General features: G+C 44.0%; 2 protein-coding genes across 2 annotated transcripts in view; one reads left to right on the forward strand and one right to left on the reverse strand.

The window, feature by feature from the left end:
- The first annotated feature begins 799 nt into the window (after nucleotides 1-799).
- DDX20 (DEAD-box helicase 20) lies at nucleotides 800-11,055 on the forward strand. Its single transcript, XM_072644346.1, has 11 exons — nucleotides 800-1,091; nucleotides 1,320-1,414; nucleotides 1,846-2,014; nucleotides 3,271-3,385; nucleotides 3,506-3,648; nucleotides 3,824-3,962; nucleotides 4,083-4,141; nucleotides 5,763-5,845; nucleotides 6,389-6,494; nucleotides 6,620-6,721; nucleotides 9,605-11,055. Exons 1-11 carry the CDS (start codon nucleotides 800-802, stop codon nucleotides 10,780-10,782), a joined length of 2,481 nt encoding a protein of 826 aa, XP_072500447.1. The 3' UTR covers nucleotides 10,783-11,055.
- A 3,288-nt stretch (nucleotides 11,056-14,343) lies between these two features.
- KCND3 (potassium voltage-gated channel subfamily D member 3) overlaps nucleotides 14,344-25,579 on the reverse strand; it is a 307,637-nt gene continuing 296,401 nt past the window's right edge. Inside the window, exons 5-8 of the mRNA XM_072644347.1 lie at nucleotides 24,552-24,641; nucleotides 22,761-22,817; nucleotides 21,264-21,511; nucleotides 14,344-20,130 (exon numbers count right to left, since the gene is read on the reverse strand). Coding sequence (XP_072500448.1) covers nucleotides 19,929-20,130; nucleotides 21,264-21,511; nucleotides 22,761-22,817; nucleotides 24,552-24,641 — 597 coding nt within the window. The 3' untranslated portion in view covers nucleotides 14,344-19,928. The remainder of the gene's footprint in view (nucleotides 20,131-21,263; nucleotides 21,512-22,760; nucleotides 22,818-24,551; nucleotides 24,642-25,579) is intronic.

Here is a 25,579-nt window from a genome sequence, read left to right on the forward strand (position 1 = left end):
GGAACACGTTCTTCTTCCGAAACCTTTGTGAGGCGCCCACCAGGTGACAGGCACTGCGCTGGAGGCTTGGCGGATCTCGTGAGCTGGTAAGCTCCCTGAGGGCAGGCCTGGTCCGTGGCCTCCTTCTGTTTCCCTAACGCCTGGCACGCGGCGGTAAGACACACAGACGCTTGGTTACCGAGCTGGCAGTTCAATTATTTAAAAAAAACTCGAGCTAAGATGGGTTGGGGCTAAAATATGACGTTCGCCGGGGAGCTCGCGTCACCGGGAAGACCCTGTGACGTCTACAATGCTTTCGGCCTTGACGTCAGGGCAACAATAGCCCGTATGTCGGGGGCGGGGCAGGCTGAATAACGGGCTCGTTGGTTCCAGTCGCTGTGAAGCCCCCGGCGGCCTCTCGAGGGGCAAGGCGGACCTAGCCCCTTGCACCGGAGTGGGCTGCATGATTCCTCTCGTCCCCAGGTCACCGGGGAGGGGGCGGAGGAAGGGGAAAGAGAGGGAGAGGAACCGAAGTATGAGCCGGTGGCGCCCTCTGCCGACAGGCGGCACCACACCCCGGACCTCGTCCCTTTCTCCTTCCGGCCCCTTCTTCCTCCTTCCTCCTTCCCCTTGACTCCGCCCTTGATTCCAAGTCTCTTGATCCCGCCTCTTTCTCTATTGGCCTTTACTCCCCGCTCCCTCCGGCTATTCCCAGGCAGGCCTCCACTGTCCGTATCCGCTCTGGACGGCTTGTCGATAAAGTTGTTTCTCTCGCCCCGCCCCACGCCCCTCGCGAGATCCGGCGGCGGTTGTGGGCGGCATGGCTGCTGCGGCGGTCTCTGTTACTCGTGGAGGCGCTATGGTGGCGGGCTCAGCTCCCGTGCCCGACCCCTCCGTGGAGCCGGGGGAACCCGGACAAAGCCGGAGCCTGCGCACGGCCCACGACGTGGCGGGCCCACGGGCGCGCACCGGGGACGTGCTCTTGGCCGAACCAGCGGACTTCGGCTCGCTGCTCCTGTCGCGACCGGTGCTGGAGGGGCTGCGGGCGGCGGGCTTCGAGCGGCCCTCGCCGGTGCAGCTCAAGGCCATCCCGCTGGGGCGCTGCGGTCTGGGTACGGCCCGGGGCCCGCCCTAGGCTCTCTTCCGCCACCGCCGGGCTGGATAGAAGGAGCTCGACTCCCCCTCCCCCGTCCAGGGGCTCCCACCTCCCTGACCGGCCTCTTGCACGTGGCGACCTCCCGGGGGGGGGGGGGCGGGATTGGAAGGGGCCACTGAAGTCAATAATCGTTGAGCCACCCAAGCCCGCCTCTCTCTAACTGCCCCTGTGCGCTTCCCTCCAGATTTAATCGTTCAGGCCAAGTCCGGCACTGGGAAAACCTGCGTGTTCTCCACCGTAGCTCTGGACTCCCTCATTCTGGAGAACCTGGCCACCCAGGTGAGTGCTTTGCCGGCGAGCAGAGGGCCCCCAGCCAGTGGACGGTAAGGTGTGAAAGGGCCTCGTGAGTGTGGTGCTGGTGCTGGTGCTGGTGCTGGTGCCGAGGGCACGTGGCCCAGGAAGAATGAAGTCTTTACCGGCCCCGATGCCTAGTGATCCGTCCTCTGAGACGCTCAATTTTTGTTAGAGTTGATTGACTCCCCTGCCTCACTTGTGCCATGACTCAAAAGCATAAGTTGAGCATCCTTCCCACGACCAAGATGCCTGCCATTTAGCATCTTCCAGGGAAATAATGTGATGGTGCCCAAACAGTCTCTGTAGGGGTGGTTGTACTCCTGAGCCATAGTGGGGACTAGATGCTTTCCATATTTTTTCCAATTATTCTGAAAAGAGAATTGATTTCTTCTTTTCTCTATTTCCCCGACCCCCAGATTCTGATCTTGGCTCCTACAAGAGAGATTGCCGTGCAGATCCATTCTGTTATCACAGCCATTGGAATCAAGATGGAAGGTTTAGAATGCCATGTTTTTATTGGGGGGACACCTTTATCTCAAGACAAGACCAGACTTAAAAAATGCCATATTGCTGTTGGCTCTCCCGGTAAGTTTACTCTTACTTTTTAGGGACTGAATAAACTTTTCTAGGCAAGAACATGGTATATTCTTAAAATGGCAATGGTTACTCTTTTAATGGCCGGTGCCAGAAACACTGTAGCAGAGCGAGGGGAACTGAGCAAATGAGAAAACAGTGTGGTACATTAGGAAGAGTGGCAGTTTTGGAGTTAGAGAATCTAGTTTTGAGTCCTGGCTTTGCTACTTATTTATTACCTGTAACGTTAGATGATGAGTCACTTCACTTTTCTGGCCTTTGTTTCTTTATTTGTAAAAAGCAAAAAAAAGGGAGGGGGGGGGATGGATCAGATGACCTGAGGTTCCCTGATCTAAGTCTGTGATCCTGTGAAAATAAGGACTCCTCTTGACTTGGAAATAAATCATAAGTGTTACTTGGGACAAAATGGTTCTGAAGACAGGGTGAAAGATTAGCTGCTTTCTGTTCTGTGGACATTACTTTTTAACGTATATATTATGGATTATCTTAATTTGCAGGTCAGCCGGGAGTGGATAGTCTATCCTTCTTGTAAAATATCAATGACATGGAAATGCCTCAGGAGGGAAAATGTTCAGTTTTAGAGTAGCATCCAGGGCCTGGTTGAAGCTTCTTGAAAACAGAGGGTTTTTTTCCTAGCAGTGCCTTGTAATTTATTTTGTTTGTTTTTTGTCTGCACAAGTGATTTCCTCATTATGGAGAATTGGGGGAGGTGGAGTTTCTTTTACCCCTGCAGCCTGGCAACATGCTTTGAGCTTAGAGTCTGAAGAGCTGCCTGGCCCACTAAGGCTAAGTGACTTGTCCAGGGTCACACAGCCAGAGGCAGATTTGAGCCTATGTCTTCTAACTCTGAAATCTAGTCTCTAACCATATGCCTCTTTCACAGTGTCAGAGGTATGTTGTTGCACTTAGTAGTTATTAGATGTTGAGTAGACACTTTAAAAGGTTTTTAAATTGGATTAATTAGGACTCATGACCTCATTTCCATTTTGGCTTGACTAACTATGTGCAAGATTTTAATGGGAGCTGGGGAAGGATATTAGGGGATTAAAACTAATAGTTATATAGTCGGTCTGCTCTCAGGCTTCCAACAGTTGCTGTTACTATTGTTTAGATTTTTTGAAAGTTATGTTATATATGTGTATTTATATTTACGTATGTACATACACATATGCATAATGCTTAAATGTTTGCTTTGTATGTAGTTGGTCCTTCACTATTATTTAGTTTTTATTTTTTCTGAAACATAGGCAGAATTAAACAGTTAATAGAACTTGACTACTTGAACACAGCCAGTATCCGTCTTTTTATTCTTGATGAGGCAGATAAACTTCTAGAAGAAGGGAGCTTCCAGGAACAAATAAAGTAAGAAAAATAACTGGATTAACCATTAAAACAAAATGCGTGAATACATTTTACTTTCTTTTCCAAGGGATGTATGCGTTGCATATCTCCAGAATGTTTATTTTTTTTTTTTATCTCCAGTTGGATTTATTCTTCTCTGCCTGCCAACAAACAGATGCTGGCAGTATCAGCTACCTACCCTGAATTCTTGGCCAGTGCTTTGACGAGGTACATGAGAGACCCCACATTTGTAAGGCTGAATTCCAGTGACCCAAGTCTTATTGGTATGTGTAGGTTTTAGATATATCCATTGGCATATTATTAAGTTCATGATATTCTGATGGTTTTTCCCTCCATTGTCAGCTGTTAGTACACATCTGTTATAGCCCTTGTAATAATTTTTGACATGGCATGATGCCTGTTCGTTCTGTACTAATGATTCCTAATTTTTTTGCACAGGGCTGAAGCAGTATTACAAAGTGGTAAATTCACATCCCTTGCCTCATAAAATTTTTGAGGAAAAGACCCAACACTTGCAAGAATTATTCAGTAGAATTCCATTTAATCAAGCATTGGTCTTCTCCAATCTACATAGCAGGTAATATAATTTAAGACTGAGATGCTGGGTAAAGGAGAAAGATATTCATGGGAATCTAAAAGTTTTTTGGATGAATTCTATAATCATAAGATTGAAGATGTATATATTGTTTTCCCACAGAGCCCAGCATTTGGCTGATATCTTGTCATCCAAGGGCTTTCCTGCTGAGTGCATTTCAGGTAAGTGGTTGTTCTTTTAACCCTTGTAATAATACCACAGTTCCCAAAGGAAGAAGGTATGTCAGATGTAGTCTTTGGGTTTGGAGGCAGTCAAATGAGTAACTTCAAAAGAAAGAAAATTGCTGCTTAAGTTGTACTTTGATTGGTTAAAAAAAAGGAATTTTCTCCAATTTTTCTGTAATTTCAAAATAGTACCAAATATTGTTCTAGTTAGAAAATTGTTTTTGTGAAATTTTAGAGTACGTTTGTGGTAGTGAAAAGATTACTTTGTTAAGTTACCTAACTGTGATGAAGTTTTGTCATTCAACTAGAGCTGCCAATTTTAATATCTTAGGGGAGTTAAAAGAACATGCCATTTCCTTCCACATAGTTAAATTACTTTTTTTGGTCTAGCAGGAATGAATTATTTGGGGTATTTTTTTCAGATACCAAGTAAGTTGACTAAGATGAGGTGTTTTTGTGACTCACTTTTGGTTTTCACCTGTTGTTTGGGACAGAGTGTTTTCTGATAGAAAAACATTTTAAATTTGCATCAGAAAACCCTCCAAAGTGTAATGCTTTGTTAAGCCTTCATTGTAATCTGAATGGGAGCTCATATTTATGGTTAAGATGCCTTGTGTGGCAAAGTGGAATTGATGTACATTAATCTTTTTCTCTTACGAGACTCTTATGAGATGTGTCATCCCTGTGTTATAAATGGGTAAACTGAATCTTGCAGAGATGGTGATTTCACAGTTAGTAAATGGTGGAAGGTGGAACTCTAACCCAACTATTTCGGATGCTCTCTCCAGCGTATTTCATCATCATTGTTGGACATTATATAGTATGTACATCTTATTTAAAAATAGGTACTGTGTTTGTGTGGTGATGAATTTAAAATATTCTTTTTATTCTGGAGCCATAGCAGAAACTCATCTCTCTTATAACTCATTCAGAATCATTCATATTCTGTCATATCTCCTTGTCACATGATATAGCAGCTAGAAAGAGGATAGTGCTGGAACTTGGTTCAAATCTAATTTCAGACACTTAGTAGTTGTATGTGGCCCTGTGTGTGTCAATTAACCTTTCTCAGGCTTAGTTTCCTCATCTGTAAAGTGGGCATGGGATAATACTTGTAAGTGCTTTGTAAACCTTTAAAGCCTCTATGGGTGCCAGCTATTTTTATTATGTATAGGAAAGAAATTTGAAGAGAACTGAAATCTTGCTATCATGCCTCATTGTGGAAGGTGACTCTGGGTTCTGGAAAGCTATGGTAATAAGAACACAAGCTTTGGCAGGTCCTATGGGACAAGAGAGGCCTACTACGGGCCCAGTTACTGTCATCCAAAGACCAGCCTAGCTGCATTTGGAGATGCCTGTCAGCACATGATAAGTTCTTTCAGTTATATCAGTTTATCAGACAATCTGCTAAAGTTTGAAGGGACCAGAATTTGCATCAGTTGGAGGACTTAGCCATGTGAATGAAATCATAAATATTGAAATCTTGAAATAAGTTACTTAAAATACTGAGTGGAAGTCAGGGTTGCTGCTTTTTATGTATTTGAGTGATAGTAAAATGGAATAGTACCAGTGCTTATAAAGAGGTTATAAAACTTTGGATGTTCCTGGGTCTCTTCAGGTAGCATGAATCAAAACCAACGTCTTGATGCTATGGCCAAGCTGAAGCAGTTCCATTGCAGAGTCCTCATTTCAACGGATTTGGTAAGCTTTCTGTTCACTTTGGATGACTAACACATTTTGACACATGTTCTAGTCCTCAGATGTACAGATTTAGTATATTTTATGTGCGTGTATTGAGAGGATACCAGAAGACAGCCTACCTCCTTCCAGCTCCGTGGAATGATTTCTTGAAATGGCTCTGATATTTGTCCCTTTTCTTAGAGCTAAAACAGTAATGGTTCACATAATAATACCTTATATTTATGCAGCATTTGGTGTATTGTCTATTTTTCAAATGAGGAAACTGAGGTTTACTGAGATTTAAAAGACTTTCCCAAAGTGAGATAGCTAGTAAGTGTAGGAGTTGGGATGTTAAGTCCCAGTCAGGTACTGTTTCTACTATATCACATGCAGAATTTGGAAAACCCATTTACCTTCATGTATACTTCCAAGTACTGTCCTTCATTTGGCTTCATCTGTGGTGCCAAAGTAGTATAGATTTTTTTGTGGAAATTACAATGTACATTTTGAAATAAAATGAGGGAACGTTATGAAGTAAACAACTGCTATCTTGTTCATTTTGAGACTTCACGTGGGATTGATGCTGAGAAGGTGAATCTGGTTGTAAATTTGGATGTGCCATTGGACTGGGAAACGTACATGCATCGGATTGGCAGAGCTGGACGTTTTGGTAAAAGACAAAACAAAAAAAATATGGTTTACTTTATTTGAGGAAAGGGCCCTTATGAGATAGTTGGAATTGTAGGTATCATTTATGTCCAGCAGCAAGTATAATTTTACACCTCTCGGTTTTAGGTACTTTGGGGCTTGCTGTAACCTATTGTTGCCGGGGAGAGGAAGAAAATATGATGATGACAATTGCCCAGAAATGTAATCTTAACCTCCTCTGTTTGCCAGGTACAGTTTGTTATCAGAAATTTGTTGAAGATCTGCCAACACAAGGTGTATATGATTACTGTATTAGAAGGATTGGTCTTTGCATAATAACTTTTTGTTTGTATAAGTAGAGGCTGTTAGACCGTTCTCTGTATAACATCTCAAGTTTGGGCAGTATCTTCATCTATACACTCGATTTGATGGAATTATTGTTTTAATGTCATTTATGCTCTGTCCTTTTATTTTTAAACATTATGTTTGACACTTAAGGAATATTTTTTTAAAAACCTAGTCATATGGGAATATTGTTATATTTAACCATTCATTCAGAAAATGGGGTAAATGTTTTTTTTGTTTGTTTTGTAAGGCATTGTTTTAGGCTACTGTGGACAAGATAGATACAGATAGGGCTCTTGTCCTCATGGGGCTTAAGATGTAATAGGGAAGATAGAATAGTCACACAAATAACTAATGTAGAATATGAAAATACCACAAGAGACATAAAGTGTTTCGGGAGTTTAGAGGAAAGAGAAGTTATCTCTCATGAAAGATTGTATTTTTTAATACATTGAATTTTATGTGTGGGTGAATGAAAAATAATTTTAAAGCTTTTTTTGCACCCACTAAACTAACTAAATGTTAGTATTTAGAATATAGGGCTTAATATATTTATTGGATAATCAGAATTGATATATCTGGAGAAGATAATTCTTGGAAAAAATATTAACGCCAAACTTAACACATATAGTTTTTAAAATAGGCTTTTAAATTTATTTCGTTAAATATCTCCAAGTACATATAACAATTTTTTTAGCAATCATTTTTAAAAATTTTGAGTTCCAAATTCTCTTCCTTTCTTTTTGAAATTGGTCGTCTTTAAATTTAATTCCAGAGGTAAAATAGCAACATGGTTTCCCTTGGGAAGTTCATTCTATATATAATAATCCAGTTTGATTAGTGTTTATGCAAAGTACTTTAAAAATTCTAGTCTTATTTGTATATTACTTTTAAGGTCTACCAGAGGATTGGCCAGCAAAACCCTCTTTAGTGGAAACTGATGTTAGAATAAATGTCATTTTTTTTAAAGGGGTGCCTGAAGAGTACGGCATGGTAAAGGGCATGAAGGTGCCAAGTTGGAATCTTTAACTATGTAATAAATAGAGTAGATCTTTGATGGTGTGGAGAAGTCTCTGCATGTGTATTACTCGGGAAGATGACTGACAACAGAATAGCCGGGAGAGGCCTGGGAATCTGGCTAGACAAGGTAGGGAGTTGGCAAGGACTTTTAAGTTAGGAGAGTGGTCAAGTCCAGGGAAGGCAAGGAGAAACGGGTAGCTCATGGGGGAAGAAGTCCAGAACCAAAAGAGATCAAGAACAACTCAGGTTAGAAGACTAGGGACTAAAAGGTCAGAGATGGTCTAGGTAGAGGATCTGGACAACAAAAGGGGTGCCAGGGTAGGGGGAGCATGGCTGTCAAAAGCTGACACAGCAGGGCCATCATCAGTAACAACGAAGCTGAGCCAGGGACTTAATGTAGGGGCTTTGTTACTCTTCATGTGGAAAGGCAGACCTGACTGTTGGCATGCTTATTGGTAGGGGAAGGAGTCCTGGACTCCCCAGACAATGGTGCTGCAACTCCTTGTTCCCACCTTTTGTGAAATGGTTAACCAGCTTTTTACTTTTTATGTCACTTCCAGTGTTTTTAATCTGAACTTAAGTGATGCCTCTCTCATCTGTCATCTGCTAGGATTCAGCGTGGTTTTTCCAGGGCCTTCTCATTGCCTCTTGGTTAAAGTAAAACTTCTGATTCTGGTGTTCAAGGCTCAGCATAATCTGGTTCCAGCCCACACTTCCACTCTTTTCTACTTCACAATATTCTAGCCAAATTGAACTCCTCTCAGTTCCCCAGTCTTTCCCTCTTTGGTCTCCTCGCCTTTGTTCACACCATCTTCCGGAATCTGGAATGGTGTTCTCTCCTTCTGTGTTCTCCTTCCCTCTATGCATCTGGTGACATTCTCCCTTCTTTCAAAACCCAGCCCATTTTTCTCACAGTACTTCCTCTCTTAGGCATTGATCCCTCCCTCTTCTGAATTAAATTTTATTTTCAAATACATTTTGTCTTGTCATCCCCAAACTGGTTTGTCTTTGCAGTATTACTGTTGCTATATAAATTGCTGGTTCTGCTCACCTCACTCTGCATCATTTCATTAAGTCTTCCTGGATTTCTCTGAAACCATTCCCTTTATTATTTCTTAGCACAGTAGTATTCTCTCGTGTATGTAAACCATAATTTGTCTATCCATTCTCTGGTTGATGGGCACCCCTGCAATTTCCAATTTTTTGACACTACAAAAAGTACTGCTACAAATATTTTTGTACATATGGATCTTTTTTATCTTATATTTCTTTGGGGTGTAAATATAGTAGTGGTGTTGCTGGGTCAAAGGTATACACAGTTTAATATACCCTCTTCTTTACACATAGATACTTGTGGAATTACCCATCCTTCCTGCTTCTCTCCAGTTAGATTTTAAACTTGGAAAATCATCCCAAGAATAATGTTTTGCTTGTTGTAGGTACTTAATAAATGTTTATTGAGTTTAATTGAATTCCCAGTAGGCTAGAAGTTGTGGGGAGTACATGTCCTGTTCCTCTTTTTCTTTAAGTTTGATAAAGGGAAGAGGAAGAGGAAAATCCTGGGGAAGATTTCTCCACACCCTCAGAAACTTTGGAAGCTTCCACCAGATGGTAGTGCTGCTGCTGAGGAGGGAGGTTGTCTGCCATATTCCAAGAAGAGCTCATAAGAAAAGTGTTCTTAGGACCACTGAAGCCCATGCTGCAGTTCTGTGCAAGTTGATAGGAGTATTAGGGGAATATTAACCCTTTCCTTTTTTTATTATGTAGATCCAATTCCTCCTGGCCTGATGGAAGAATGTTTGGATTGGGATATTGAGGTCAAAGCTGCCATGCCGACAGTTGGCTCTGTTAATGTACCCATCCAGGCCTCCAAAATAATTCAGAAACCAGATCGGATTGTTCAGACACAGAAAACTCAGAGTAGCCACGTGGCTGTATCACAGACAGCTTCAGGTCCTACAGGGATGGTCAAATCAAAGAAAGCTACCAAGCAGAAACACCCAGGGAAAAGCCATTCTGAGTGTGGAACCAAAGAAAAAGTAGAGCTCTACAGGGGTGTGGGCTATGCTGCACAGTTGAAAGAACCAGTAGAAAACCACGTTCAGACCCCTGATGAAAGTTCCAGCATCTTTCAGAACCAGGCCAGAGAAGCTTCACTTGCCACACTCCCCAAAATCCCTTGTCTGTCTTCCTTTAAGACCCAGCAACCCAGCATAGTGACTTTTTCAGAATTGGTGGAAGATTATGAACATTACATTAAGGAGGGACTAGAGAAGCATGTAGAAATTATTAGGCACTATACTGGTCCTGGGGAGCAGGCCCTGCAGCCCCAAAATGGTTTATTGAAATGGAGACAAACTCAGGAGAGCCCCAGGGCCGTGGTGAGCAGTGGCCGCTCGGAAGATTCGGCCAGTGACAGTGATTCCGGCTGCTCTAGAGCATCGTCCCAGAGCAAAGGGAACAAATCATGTTTAGAAGGCTCTTCTGACAACCAGGCGAGAGAAAGTGAATCGGCCTCCTTGACAGGCCATGCTTCTCCCCATCAGCCCTTGAATAGAAGTGAAACCCCAAGTGTGGAGGAAAGCCAAGACATCCCTCACATCCCGATGAAAGCCCTGGGGAGGGAGGAAGGAGCTAACCAGGCCTCTAAGCGCAGCAGGAAAAGTGTTCCCAAACGGGCATCTCACCAGCCACAGTGGGAGCCTCACGAGGAGAGTTGGTGTGATCATGCTGGGGAGCAACCTCCAGTTTTCCCCACCAATCCTCAGAGTTATGAGGATTACTGGAGATCCTGCTACTGGGCATGGCAGGAGTACTATGCAGCAGCCTCACAGTCCTACAGCTGGAATGCCAAAAGACACTCCGATTGGATGGCCGCCTATCACATGAACACCATCTATCTTCAGGAGTTAATGCGGGGCAGTGACCTGTGCAACCTCAAGTAATAGCAACTCATTGGTGCCTTGGGGGGGGACTGTCTTGTAGGGTGGACTGTAATGGCATTTTGGAGGAACTTTTAAAAGCTTGAGGTTCTATGAAATGCGTTTATTCTTCAGATTGGTTTGTATCGGGTGAGCTACTATTTCCTCTTTCTCTTTTGGGGAAATTCACAGATTTGGGCTCTGAAAAAGAGAACTTTGTGTGCAGAGTCTTAGTGCATCATTTTCTTACCATTCTTTCACTGTCCCCCTTAAAAATAAACTAAACATAGTACCATACCACTCCTTATTTAAAACACTCCTAAAATACCACCACCTGCTCCCAAGGAAACATTCAGCTGAGATGTAAATATTATGAAGGACTTTGTGTAAAAAAAAAAAAAATTGTCTCTAATCAGGCTGGATTTTCATAGCTGTGATGTGAGGATACAATACTTTTAGCATTTTTTTGACCATGAACTCCCTCCCTTTTAAAGAGGTAAGTAGGGATTTTTTGTAAAAATGTTTCTTTAAACTTTTAAAAGCCCAAACAGAAAGAATACTGTTTATTTCCATGAAATGAGTTTCTAAAGTCATGAACCCCGCTATGTTTTCACTGTTAACTTTTCAGATGTCTGTTCCCACTGAGGCTGCCCAGTTTTGCAGCACACTGGGTCAGGATGGCTGTTGGCTCGCCTTGTCATCTTCCCATTCTTGCTGTCAGAAGGCAGTCACAATGAACTATTTATTAACTTTTTGGTTCTCACTTGAATAGCTTGTGGAGGCCAGCTTTTATTCTGTCCATCCTGCTTCCACACCATGTCCTAAATGCTCTTCTCAGTGGGCCTTTTCTATCATTAGGGATCTGTTATGTCAGACTGGGAGGAAAAAGTTATTCTTGTTACGAAGTGTTTCATTCTAAAATTGTGGCTATTCAAAAAGTCACTAGAAGTTAGAATTTGCTGTCTTTTGTGTTTCTTCCCTGCTGTGGCTGACACCTCTAAAGAAGGCCTTGATTCTTTGGAAGGAAGAGGCCAGGATTTAGGGGAGCAGAGTTGGCTCTTCATTTTGGAATGCTGCTGCTATTAGGAGGGCTAGGTAACATAAATACCATTCCCCTTGCTGTCAGCACACCCTCACAGTGATAGGCATCTATTATCAAAGCGCACACACAACCATGGTCCTGAACTTGACTTGACACTGTTCTGAGGTTGAGCGATGGGAGGGTTTACTTTTCTCTCTATTTGGTATTGCCAAATGAGAATGAATTAATTAAAACCATGTAAATAGCAATTCCATAATTAGGTCCAGTCTGCCATACAGTGGTAAAGATTTTAATTACACACAGAAGTAGGATCCTGTCATTGCACCTTACCTTTGCTTTGCCACGTCCCATTTGCCACTCCCTGCCCCCCCAATACAGCCAATCAGCCTGTCATTGCCAGGGAATTTTAATTAGGATGCCACTGCATCTTAATTAGAAATGAAATTGCCCATTAGTCCTGAAATTAATTGGATTCTCTTTAGGTTTGTCTGTTACTCTGTGTTATTTTTTAAATTGGAATAAGCCACAGATGAGCACATCTTTATTCAGAGTCTAGTCTGAGGAGAGAAGCTAAACACAAAATATATGTTTTCTTTTTCATGAGCATTTGTGAGAAAAATTTTGAAATTGTGCCTCATCAGCAGACACAGCCAATTAGGTTCCCTTGCCGGGCATTCTCTTCATAAAATGAGTGTGTTTATCTCAGGATTGACATCCTGACAAACTTTACAACTTGCTAGACATTTTTAGGAAACTTGCTATGGAGAGTGAGGTAGATGCTGATTAGAAAAACTACTATGGCCTGGCCAGGAAAGAGTGCTGGATGAGCATCAGGACCCAGGTTCTAGTTTTGGCTCCACTGCTCTTTGGCTCAAACTGCTCTTCTTAGAAAGACTTGCCCATGATCACTCCACTATGAGTGATCATGGGCAAGTCTTTCTAAGAAGAGCAGTTTGCTTAACTGGAAAACGAGGCCAGTGGACAAGGTGATCTCTGAGTATGTATGGTTCTGTGACTCAAGAGCAAGGTTATTGATGGGGGATTAGGAATGAATCATGTTTGCAAATAGTATAGGACCTTCCTAATTCAGATGAGTTGAAGATAGGGACCTAGGGACCATTCTGAATTGGCAAAATGTCTGCAGTGGATGCTGTCCAAAAGTGTTTGTATTACAACTTCTTATCGTCAGGATGAATTCAAATTAGGTTAATAGTAGTAAGTAAAAGATTTCTTCTTTTAGATGATTGTTTTATTGAATAGGCAAATTTGATGTTAAAGTATATTTTCTAAAATGGGTTACATATTTTTCAGGCTTGTTATACCATCAGTTTACTCCAGTAACCCTAATGTTAAAAAATACGTTGTGAGAAGGTAGGTTTCTGCTAGTGTAGTTGCACTTAAGATTGTACTATATTTTAGACTCCACCTTTGTAGACAGGGGAGCAGGTTGATTTTCTAACAAAATACTGATGGAATCCCCAAAGTTTGGAATGTTTATTGGCTTGTCATTTGATATCCAAGCATGCTGTTAATGAAAAATGTAAGTATTGATTACTATCCTTGATGTCTAGAGAGCTCTGGGGCTAGGGCGACACCTAGTGGATAATGAGAGTTGGAGCAGCCAACCTTTGGCGTGGATGTAAATCCCAGTCTAGCTACTGGGCGTTTTGACCCCTTGGATATTTGTCCTAAAGTGTCTCTTTCTTATGCCATTTCCAATGACTAAGATGTGGCTGGTGACAATTTTAAGAGAATTTTCTTTAAATTTTGTGATATTGTAGCTGCTTCCTGTTGTGTAAACATTTCCTTAGAAAATAGTTCATTTTGAGCTTTTTCAGTTGAAGGGATCTTGGTTTAGAGGATTTGTTTATTCCCTTAGAGCAGGGCTCAGATTTGTGGCTGACACAATTAGGACCAATGAAAAGTCTTGGAGAAGCAGATGTTAGCTCAGTGTAAGGAAGAACTTGATAGCAGCTGTGCTGGGATGTGCTGTGTTGTTAAGTAGTGAGCTCTCCATGACTGGAAGTGTTCAGGCAAGCATTGTTGCTTATCTCAGGAATTCTGTATGAGGCATTTTAGCCTTGGTCAGAATGATGGTGAGTCAGAGCTAGAAGGGCCCTTAGAGGTCATCTAGGCCAAGTAATTCTAAAGGGCTTGACATGGTGCTGGGCCTGTAGGAGGTGCTGGATACATATTAGCTGTTACTGTTCAAAGGTAAGTAGGTAGTAAGTGAATTGTAAAGGAATTGGAAGGAATCTTGGATGTCTTGTGGTCCCTCTTTGTTATCCTACGGATGCCAGAACCAGAGATCATGAGAGGATGTACCCTCACCCTGCCCCTAGGTAGGAAGGAGCGGGGCTAAGATCTGGACCCAGGCCCCCTGACTCCAGTGCTGTGCTCTTCCCACAATTGTGGAGGTTGGGCCAGATGATCTTTAGGGCTTCTAACAAGGAACAAAAGAGACCTCAATCACAACTGCTGCCTCCTGGGCCATGGTAGGTTTAGAAAGGGAAAGGCAGAATACAGTAAGCACGCAGCATCACTTTGGGGTCAGTGGCACATATGCCATTTAATCCAGATTGGATACATCAGGTACAGCAGTGGCACACGACTCGGTACTGTCAATGATAGACACACTTTAACATATGCACTACAATTTCAAAGAGAAGACAACAGGAAACTCAAGAACTTTTGTTTTAGAAAGTGGTTTTCAGATGAAGTCTGAATCTTCCTGAAGTTTTGTACAGTGCGGTTCTGTCTCTGCCATTGTGACGTTGGTAAGCAAAGCCCATTTATTATACGAAAATAGAGAGGAACATACTCAATGTTTCTCACAATAAACATCAACAAAGGGGGTGGGGAACCTCTAAGGAGAACATTGCATTGGAATGTCTGATTATCAAAAATATACCAACCCTCCCTCTACCCCCAGTCCCCACTTTGTAAAATAATTCCTTGGTCCAAGGAATCCCCTGGGACTGAGATCATCACCCTACACCAAGTGGAGTGATCCCCACCCCAGGTAGGTAAGTGACTTGCTGAGACAAAGGCCAGTCCTAAACTTGGTGAGAAAGACACATAACGAAACAAACAAGACTAAGTTAGAACCTCTTTAAACCATTTTGTTTTTTTGATGGTCCCTTCTAATAAGCCTCTTAAGGGTCATGGACAGTGCTTTTCTCTCTTCAGTCATCATGGAGCACTTTGCAAACGAATGAGGTTCTCCACAAAGAAACCCACAAGTAAAAAAAAATGCCTATCAGTTCCCTGCTTGGCCATATTCACAGTGCCATTTAGTTGGTTGGGGAGCGAATGTTTGGCTATGCTACATAAATTTTTAAAAGTCCATGTGCATAACCAACCTCACAGTTATCTGGTTATAGGGGACAGGGGAGCTGGGATCACTGGAATCTACAGAGAATCTTAAAACCTAATTTTGACCCATGCTTTCAATCTTTTCCTAAGTTTAAAAGTCAACTTTTTCATACTCAATGAAGTTATCCCCTCAGAGTGTGGAAAGATCCCAGATTAGGGAGCAAGAGAAATCTTCAAGGGCTTGCTTTACCCACATATTTGATCTGTAGTCTCAGATATTCATGAATTCTCCACCTTTGCTAATCATTGGTCAAAATTACGTGGTCGCTATTTATATGTATATAGAATGTAAGCTCTTTTCTTTGTATCCCCAGTGTTTAACACAGTGCCTGGCATGTGTGTAGTAACTGCTTGGTACATGCTTGTTGATTGATGTATTGCCCAATTTCACCCTTCTTTGTGCTGGTGTTAGGCCCTTAGGTAAGCATGAGAGATCAGCTCCTTTGGCAGCGACTGCATAAGGCTCATCCCCCTTGTGTAATCTTAGCCAAAAGTGGCTGCCAGTATTCTGAAGTCAGTCCTCAGTCTTCTGCTGTTGAGGGGGCCTGGTGTTTTGAGCAGGCTGTCATGTAACTGTCCCCAGCCCAAAAGGCTTATTCACAAAGACATACCATGGAGAAGTAGAAATGGATATAGTTCTTCCTTTGAGAAATTTTTGATGTCCCATAGATGGCTCTGAATAAGACTTTCCCCTGCAAAGGCCATGCCAGAGATGTAGGTTCTGTATGATAATCTTGGGGAAAATGCAGTGGAGAAAATGCTGGATAAGGCTGCATCCTAATCCTGTCAAGTCAACCTTAGTTTGTCCAAATGCAAAATGGAGAACAAAATGTCTCCCTTGCCCGCTACCTAGGGTTATGAGGAGCATATGATGCAGATGTTTTGGAAAAGGTGCAAGTGCTAAATAAGGTCCAAAGGATTATGGTTTGAAATGTTAGTGCTTCTCAACCCTCCCCAAAGACTAGAGAAGGGGAGCTGCATCTTTTGGCTCTGGAAAAGCTTTTGACACATGCAGAATTGGCACCCCAAACTGATTCCACATTAAGGTGGTGGATTCCCAAAGTGTGATTTCTGAACTTCCCTCTTCCTCTCCTCCCACCTACAAGTTGCCAGGTCACTTCATCTTAGGTTCCTGAGCATTGTGACAAGTGCATTTGGCATGAATGGATTGTTACAATAATACTCTATTTTGATGTGTCAGAGGGCTGTTTTGACAGAGATGGGCTTCTATTCTTGGTTCTCAGCCACTAATGAGCTATGCCTCCTAGGCCAAGTCCCTTAATCTTTCTGGAGTGTAGTTATTAGGTTTGGACTGGATCTCCAAGGTAATACACAAATAGTGTTTAGACTTAACTCAGTACCATAACTTCTGTTGTTCAACTTTGTTTTGACAGGTGGAGTTGGGGGTACATGGTATATGGGATCTCTCTAGAGGTGGTTCATGAACAGAAAAAGCTTGAGGACCAGTTTCCTAGGGGACCAATGGCAGAGGAAGACCCAATCCTAATTTTAGGTCGTCTTTTTGCAAGTTGCAAAGATAGCAGACTTTTAGTATAGTTTAGAAGTTGGACTTTCCTTGTTAGCACTACTTAAGCAGCCTAAAAGGATCTAGTTGTCATGTTTGGGTTTTTCTCCTATATATACATATACATAGCTACTTGATTGCCACCCTGTATTAAACCCAAGGTCACACCTCTGGCTGAGGGTTGTCAAGCTGAAGTGTTGGGGATTAGGAAGGGACTGAAAGGCAGATGTGGCAGCGGTGACAGTGATGAGCAAAGTTATTTGGGATTTGATGGATGTCACGAGAGGATCATAGCTTTAGCGCTGGAAGGTATCTCTGAGGTCACTTTGTCCAATATCTTCATTTTATAGCTGAGGAAAGCAAGGCCCAGTGTGGGGAAAGGACTTGATGAGTTGACATGGGTTGTAAATGGCAAATGCAGATGTGATGCAACATAAGGAGCCCTGAATCTGGAGTCACAACAGCCTTAGAGGTGATTAGGGGGCATCTCAAAACTTTAGGGGCCATTTGTTGGGGGGTAGAACTCTAGGTGACCTCCAAATCCCCTTTAACTCCCATTTCATCAATACTATAGATGTTTACATACAAAACAACCTTTGGTTCTATAATGAGACAAAGTACTTGAGTTGGGTGGGTCATTGTGACCCAGTATGATTTTAATATTGATTAGCCATCATGAAAATTCAGTTCTGATGCCTCCTCATGAAATGGAGATAAGCCTGTGATCTCAAAGTTTCTTCTAGAACAGATTGAAGGCTTCAAGTATGGGCCTGGTGTCAGACAAAGCATTGAGGACCACCAGCCTACCTGTTGCAGAGATGATGATAATTAGAGGGCTGGCTGCAACTTGAAATCTACTAAGGCAGGGAAGGGTTAGGCTTTGTTTTGGTTGGATGAAGGATCAGTGTCTTTGACCTAAATCTTTTCCTCTCAAAGCATGTAAACTCAGATGCTAAACCTTTGGAATTGTTTCTTTTCTGCTCTTAAAAGCCATGCCAAGTCACTACTTGCCCTCCATAAGATTGTCTCATTCTGTGCCCTAACCCAGTCCTTTTCTTTTTCTCCACTGAGGAGGTACCTTTGTGTAGTAAATAAATTTTAAGCACTGATAATTCAGTGTATTCAGGTTTGTGTGGCTACTCTGATGTATATATACATCCATGATCCACAGCTGCACAATAATGGTTTTGTTGTTTCCCACTGAGATATTCCACTCATAGAAAGCAGGAACCATTTCCCTCCCATACTGGGGAAGGTTCCTGAGGCCAGGATCAGTTTGAGTGCAGTTAGCACATGATGAGCAGATGAAATTGGAAAGGCTCCCTCTCCTTTGCCCTATCTGGAGCTCTTCATTTATTGTGATTAGGTACTAACTCAGAAATCCCTTTTAAAGGGCCTATAGAGCCAGGGTCATGGGGAGACCTAATGAGGGTGAATTTAGTTTCTTGAGCAGAGAAATCTTATCTACAGAAGGCTGAGGCAGAAGAGCTACATGAATGATAACCACTTAGCTGGTCAGCAGGGTTTGAGGAACTGCTGAGGAGCTCCAAGGGGTGGAGGAGATAGCATGACCATTTTAATCCTTCAAAGTCCAGGCTGAATTAGTGGTCATGAGGTAGGGAATCCAGGAGATAGGATGGATGAACTTATCGAGACCAAAACTCAGGGAAAGGTCTACTTGTAGTAGATTGGCTGGTCTACTCTTTTCTTCTGGAAGTGATAGAAATGGACAAGGGGATATTCCCCCGAGCCCTGCTTCATGAAGTGGTGCCCAGGTTTCCAAGAAAAAGCCATCTTTATACACTTGCTCAGAGGGACATCAGCCCTTTACGTGTTCCAGTCCTTGGAACTGGACAGACCAGCTACGAACCATTCAGATTCCCACACCTTAAAACATCATTTCTGAGAAAACATGACCAACCTTGCTCAGCTATGAAGTCAGGTTCTCCGATGTGAAAACCATTTGGCTGTATCCTAGGCCCTTGACCAGGTTAGGTATGGTCTAAGGGGAAGCTGCCCAGAGGTTCCTGGCCATGTACTGGACAGACTACATGGTCAGTACCAGCAGAAAAATAGGAGAGAAGAAAGTTGTCTTCATACTCCATGGAGTGTCTCTTCCATCTTTTGCTATTTGGTATTCATCAGGATACAAGATTCTCTGATCTTTTCCTTTTTCAAGATCCTAAGCTAATGAATTTGGTTGCAACCAAAACTTCGGAAATACCAGGGGGGCTGAAGATTAGGAAGTACCATCTTGTCTCTTCTTGGTTTTTCCCCTTCATTCTGTTTTGTGTTTGTTTGTTTTTTAAAGCACAGTTTCCCGTTAACTAGCAGGTGGATTTTTACTACATACAGTTGTACTGCAGTGGCCAAGGAGGCCATTCGCAAACCCAGGTTGTACGGGGAGCCATGGAAAGAGACAGCTGAACAGAGACAAAGGGAGGGGCAGTGACCAGGTACAAAGACGAGGAGACAGAAAGACCTGGAGAGAGCAAGAGCTGCAGCGTGGTCACATGGCTACTGTGTGGGTCACTCAGGCTTCAGTAGGCTCTGTGGCCCAGATTCACCCACCTGGGGTGGGAAAAGGAGAGAAAACTCACTAACAACTAACATCTTGGCCTAAAGCCTTCATTATAAAAGGAGGGAAAAAAAACTCATAAAATGCATTGTTTTGGTTTAGTTAAAGGTATTGGGTCCATGGAGAAAAACATTTCACAAAAATTGTTGTTTTTCTGCTTTGTTTTCCACCTTTTTTTTTTCAGTCATGTCCCATGAATAAATATTATCCATTAAAAGCCTTGAAAAAGGTGCTTAAATACACAGTGTTAATATTTCCTTCCTGTTTGCATGTGATTTCTCGGCCTCTGTGCTGCTCTCTCATTCTTTTATTTTCCTCGCTGGAGTCTCCAGAAACAATCATTACTTTGATCTGAGGCTCCCCCCACCACACCCTACCAGGGCTTGGCCTTGCACCTGGCCCCTCCCCAGGCCCCTGGACCCTGCCTCCCTGCCCTGCCCCTGCGTTCCTGCAGAGTGGGGTGATGATGCCCCTTGGGCAGCGGCTGCAGTGGGGTCTCCTTCCTGCTTGCAGGCACAGTTTTAGTGCGAGGGGGACAGCCAGGACAGGCAGGAGTGACAGGGGAAGAAGGGAACAGCCTGGCCCCACAGGCTCCCTTCACCTCCCCATCCCTCCTGCCACCCTTTCCACCAGCTCTTCCCTCAGTGGCTTTACAAGGCAGAGACCTTGACGATGTTGCTGCCTATGGGGGGAATGTTCGTGGTGGAGCCAGGGCTTGATGGTGGCGGTCGGCTCTCCCCCTCCGGGGTCAGCGCTGGGGGGGTGGGGATGCTGATGATGGCTGTAGTGATCTGGGATCCTTTGCAGTTGGGTCTCAGTCCATCATCTGCTTTCAAATTAAGGCTGGAACGACTGGGGTAGATAGAAAAAAGAATTAAGGGGTTGCCCCTTCCTTTCCAACCCAGGGTTCCCTCAAACTCCCAGGTTTCTTACTCATGGCAGCTTTCATTTTGCCCCATTATTGGAGCTGGACAGAGCTCGGAAGATTCCCAAAGTAATGGTTAATTAAAATATATGAGCAAGTCCACTTAGCTTGTTGATGCCCTGGACAGTTCTTCAAGACTATAAATGAAAAGGTGCTAGGATGCAGGGGCTTTCCTACATTGATGAAGACAGGACCAATCCCCTCCCCACTCTGCTTTCTTAATCTCTCTCTTCCCCCTCCCCCAGATGTATACAGGGCAGTAAGGAGTAGGGCTGGAGAGTCAGCCTTGGATGCATAATTAGTTGTTGATAAATTCCAAATCGTCCACTAAAATCCTACTGTGTTATCTTCTTGTTGGGTTCCTGAAGGTTAGGCCAGGGCAGTACCATCTCTCGTAGGTGCTGCCAGGCTGGAAGGGCTTATCAAGTCAAGCTTCAGATTGGATGCTTGTTATCTGCAGCTAAATTAGGAAAGGATTATCATCAGAGGGCTCAAAGTCAGGGGTTCGCTTTTTAGCTGACAGCAGCTCATAATGGCTGCCTATTAGGACAGAGGATTGTAGTCTGCATTGGCAGAGAGAATACTGATTAGATTATGGAAACTAAGTTGGTAGCAAGGTAGATAAGAGCATTGGACTTAGAGTGCGGGAGATCTGAGTTCAGATCCTGCCTCAGACACTAACTGTGTAACCTGGAGGGAGCCAGTCCCCAGCCTCAGCCTTCTAATCTATAAATGGTGATAATACCATCTACCTTCCAGCATTGTTAGTGAAGTAAGGGCTTTATGAACTTTAAAGTGCTATATGAATACTATTTGTTAAATAAGAGTTGACTGTAATAATAATGTTGCTTTCCCTAGGGAAAACTAAGTCTACTTGATTATCTTGCAGCCTTGATACAGCCTTCCTGATTTCTAACTCCAGTCCTGACAGCAACCAGGTATCTTGGTATCCTCTTGGGTTAGAGCCCATGAGGAGAGGGAGGGAGGGCATAGAATGAGCCAAGCTGGTGGCTCCACAGCTGAGACTTCTGGGTGAGGAGGGGGAATGGGACATTCTCACCTGGTCGTGAGTGAGGGCTGTTCACTGCCCTGGATGTGAATGGTACTGAGTTCTTGCATGCTCCTCAGGCGGGTGGCAGGCAGGTTGGAATTGGGCAGGTGAGTGGTCTTCTTGCTTCGCCGGGAGCAGCAGGAGGTGGTTAGGCCCGAGTGACTGGTCAGCGAAGGGCTTCTTGTGGACGGGTAATTCTGCATCGAACTCTCCATGCAGTTCTGCTCAAACATTTGCTCATCAATAAATTCATGGTTCTGTTGGGATGGACAGAGAAGCATGTGAGAAGAGGAGGTGGGAGGGAGGGGATGAATTCCCCTCACACATAAACTGGAGGGTCTTGACCTGGGCTCTGTAGGGGTAGGCCCCCAGGAGACTGGAGCACAGACGAACACTCATGAAAGGTAACATCCCACAGGCGTTGAGAGAGGAAAGAAGGAATCATCTTGGCAGCCCTGGCTATCACAGTGGGGTGGGGGTAAAGGGTTGGTATGATGGTGGGATCATGTTGTATCCTCCTTCTGGAGTTATGGTTCAGAAGGGTCTAAGGGGTATACAGTTATAACTATCTGAATGATTATGCATCAGAGTTTACTTCTGGGTGCTGGAGGACATAGAAGCTTGAGTGTGGAGACCTAGGCTTGGGGATCAGTGGACCAGCATGGCTTCTTGGTCACCAGAAGGGGATTTGGTGACATCACCAGAGGTGGGAGTAGGTTGTTTGGAGTGTCACACTTCTTTGCTATCTCTAGGTGCTTAATAAATGTTTGTTCTTATTGTCATTGAAGGGGGGGACACAAAGGTTTTTGTATTGCTTTTAAACTAAAGCAGTTGGAGTGCTACTCTCCATGATGGCAATAGGGTTGAATGTTATGAGGGACATGCTTTCCTACCATAGGTGTTTTGAGAGGGGAAGAGGAAGGGTGTTAGGCTGTTAGTGAGAATTGCATGGGGATTCCTTAAAGTCAAACACACTCATGGTGGGAGAACTTGAGATGACTAGGGTCCTCCAGACTGGAGTCAGAATGAGAAGTGGACAAACTAAGGACCTATGGATAAGGACATCTTATGAGGCTAAAGAATGCCCTGGGGGTATCTGTGGCCTGGCTAAGGCTGCCAGGGTGAAGAGGAGAGGTCACATTGGAGCAGAGGTTAACCCAACAGCCAAAACCAGGAATCCCCGGGAGACCAAAGGAGGTGCCACAGACAGATAAGGCACACGGACACTCACAGGATACCAAGACAAGTGCCGTGTTCAACCACCCCTGCCACACCCTCAGCAAGGTAGAAGGAGAAGGTTGGAAGAGAAAGATTGCTGAGTAGATCTGCACAGAAAATTGGAAACCTGAGCTGGTACTGGTAGTGACAGCAGAGGGCAAGGAAAGCCCCGGGGAGAAGTGACAGCACATGCAAGGAAACCAGACCAAGTGATAGAAAGAGAACAGTCCACATACGCCACAGGAATCAGAGAGAAAAAACAGGAATTGAATTTTTAAAAAGCTATACCTTGATGGTGGAAGTTCGTACAGATAACAGGGGATCATCCACAAGATAGGACAACCCCTACAGGACAACATGCCAACAGAAGATAAAAACACCATTGATTGTACATTCCAGCATTCCCAAGCTCAACTCTGACATTCCACCTTCAATCCTGGCATTCCACCCCTCAATTTCCACAGGCCTCAACATTCCACTTTTCAAGCCCAGCATTCTGCCCTCTCAATCCCAGCATTCCACCCCCTCAATCCCCACGTTCCACCCCTTCAAATCCTAATCTTATTCTTAGTTCCAGCTCCCCATTTTCTTAATCCCAACATTCCATCCCCACAACCTAAACAATTCCCCCTCTTCCCCCACTCCTTTCTAAAATGTCCACATTCCATCCAGCACATGCAAGTTTGAAAGGGCAGTTAAGCCTGAGCCTGTCCTTTTAGCATTGTTCCAAGTCCTGGAGGAGAATTCCAGGGACCTCACAAGACATGCAAATGCAGTCCTCTGGGGCAAGGGAAGGAATATTTGGGGAGGCCTGGAAACTTCAAGGTTTACTTCAGGCTTCCTGATTAGGAAACCTCTGTGGGGTTCACATGCCACCTGCAGAGTGCGTATTTAAAGTGCTTTCCCTCTGGCCTGAGAAGGGAGAGTATTAGATAGTCTTACTCAGAAAGCGTCTCTGACATGCGGACCATTCAGTGTGGGGAAAAGAAGGTACCAGTGAACTCTGCAACTTTTAGTGTGGATGCTTCCATTTTATTTGTGTCCTATTTAGGTGGCACAAGCATCTCATTCCAGCTTATTCCAGTTATGGTCCCCTAACCCAGGACTTGGTATTGCCTCATGAGCCTTTCAGGGCTTGGACCTCTCAGGGGCTTCAACCGTCTTTTGGAGATAGGTGAGGCAGAAGTATTGATCTTCAGTTGGAAAGCCCCATCTCCCACCATTTTCCACATGGCTGAAGGGGGGCACCAGAGGGGCCTGGCTAAAAAGCACCACCTGAAGCCTCTCCTGGATGCAGGGAGAGTTCTGCACCCGGGGCTGTTGCTGTCTATTCCAAGTATGCTGCACTGTTGGTAGTGAGGAGATAGGGGAGGGGGTGGCTCAGTAGCATCTACTTTGGAGGGTGATGTGTCAGCCCATTACAGTCAGAGATCAGTCATACTGTGATAGCATATAACCTGCCCCATAGCTCCTGTTAGCTACGAATGTGTAGCTGAAATAGCAAGTAAGTTCCAGCCTTATCTGAGAGCCCAGGCCCTGGCGAGGCACTTGTGATAGGGAGATAACAATAGCTTAGTAGGTCACATTCATAGAACATTTATTTTATTGCTTTATACGCCTCATCCCTCTTGATCCTCCCAGAAACTCTCTGAGTTCAGTAGTATAGGTATTATTATCTGTATTTTGCAGATTCAGAAACTGAAGTTCAGAGAATTAAAAGCCCAAGGCCTCTCAGGCCAAACCTGGATTTGAATCCGTCCAGAACTCTTTTCATTACACCAAGGTAAACCTCTTTTTTTCTCTCTCTGTTAGGTACATAATGACAGAGTTGCCACCACTGACTCAGTGCTTTGAGATTATGACAAAGTGACTTCAGGGTAGGGAAGTAGAAAGCATGAGGTGATACTGGGAGAGAGAGGATGGTTAATTTTCCACCATTCCCTGGCACCATCTTGGTCTGTGGAGGGAAAGGCTGTACCTAAAATCTGGGGCTAGGCTTAAGACTAAGGGTATACCTTTAGGAGGAGGGAAGTTGAATGCTGGGAGGGATGACTAAAGTGGGGGCAGGGGGAGACTTACAGTAGTTTTCTCCAGACAATGCAGCAGGTGGTGATGTTGGCTCTCAATGAGTGATGTGGTCTTGGTCAGGTGCTCATCCTCTGGGGAACCCTGAGATGAGGGAAAAGACAAAATAAGGAAGGGAGAACAGTGTGGCTTCTTCCGGGCTACCCTTCAATCTCCAGGTGATAGGAAACTGTTTATTGGCTTGTAGGGTATATACAGGTTTCAATGGCACCCATCTTACTTGCTGCTTTGGCTCAGGGAGTGGGGGGAAGAGGATGCTCTAGTTACTGATCAAGAAATTATCAATGGAGGGGTGCACGTTGCATGGAACAAATAAGATACAAGCTACCTAGGTATGGCACCACACAGCATCAGATTGGCCAGGATTTGATCCAGTCACTCTTGTACTTATATTTTTTCCTCCTTACTTCACAATATCTTTGCTTTGGGGAACTGTGGTGCATTGCACAAAGAAGTCAGGCCACTAATCCATCCCTGGGGCCTTGAGATTCCTTTGAGTCTCTTTCCCCACTCAGACCTCCTTGTCCTTTTCCTCTGCTTCCCCAGGACTGGGAAAGGGCTGTGACTGTGACCTTCCCACGACTAAGCTGGGAAAAGCAGGTGGCCAACTGCAGTTGGGGAAGGGGGCTGAGGAATGAGGAAGTTTCGGGGTAGAGGGAAGAGATTCTTGGCACACCTAGTGAAATGTAACTCATGCCAGGTCCCATTGCACACACTCTTAGCATCTCGGGGTTAAGCCATGGGAGCCAGCTGTGTACCTCCCATATGGTACTTCATTTTCCTTTTCTGGGTGCCTGTGTACCGGCTGTCTCCCTTCCTCATCTCCACCTGTTGAAATCCTGGTCTTCAAGATTCAGTTTAAGTACTACATTCTTCATGAGGCATTTCCTGGTGTGCCCCCTCCCCACTCCTGCCCCACTAAGGTGAGCCTGTATATGTTTGATTCACATTCTGAATGTACCTCTATATGCATGTTGTCTGCCCCATTAGATTGTAAGTTCCTTGAAGGCAGTTGTTTCATT

The sequence above is a fragment of the Notamacropus eugenii genome, chromosome 2 (genome assembly GCF_028372415.1).
Source record: "Notamacropus eugenii isolate mMacEug1 chromosome 2, mMacEug1.pri_v2, whole genome shotgun sequence".
NCBI lineage: Eukaryota > Metazoa > Chordata > Mammalia > Diprotodontia > Macropodidae > Notamacropus > Notamacropus eugenii.

What these genes read in the sequence shown, in the direction of transcription:
- DDX20 (XM_072644346.1), top strand. Translation starts at nt 800, where the DNA reads ATGGCTGCTGCGGCGGTCTCTGTTACTCGTGGAGGCGCTATGGTGGCG. An exon ending in GCTGGGGCGCTGCGGTCTGG is followed by an intron (nt 1,092 to 1,319) that starts GTACGGCCCGGG and finishes GCTTCCCTCCAG; the next exon opens with ATTTAATCGTTCAGGCCAAG. An exon ending in TAACCTCCTCTGTTTGCCAG is followed by an intron (nt 6,722 to 9,604) that starts GTACAGTTTGTT and finishes TTTATTATGTAG; the next exon opens with ATCCAATTCCTCCTGGCCTG.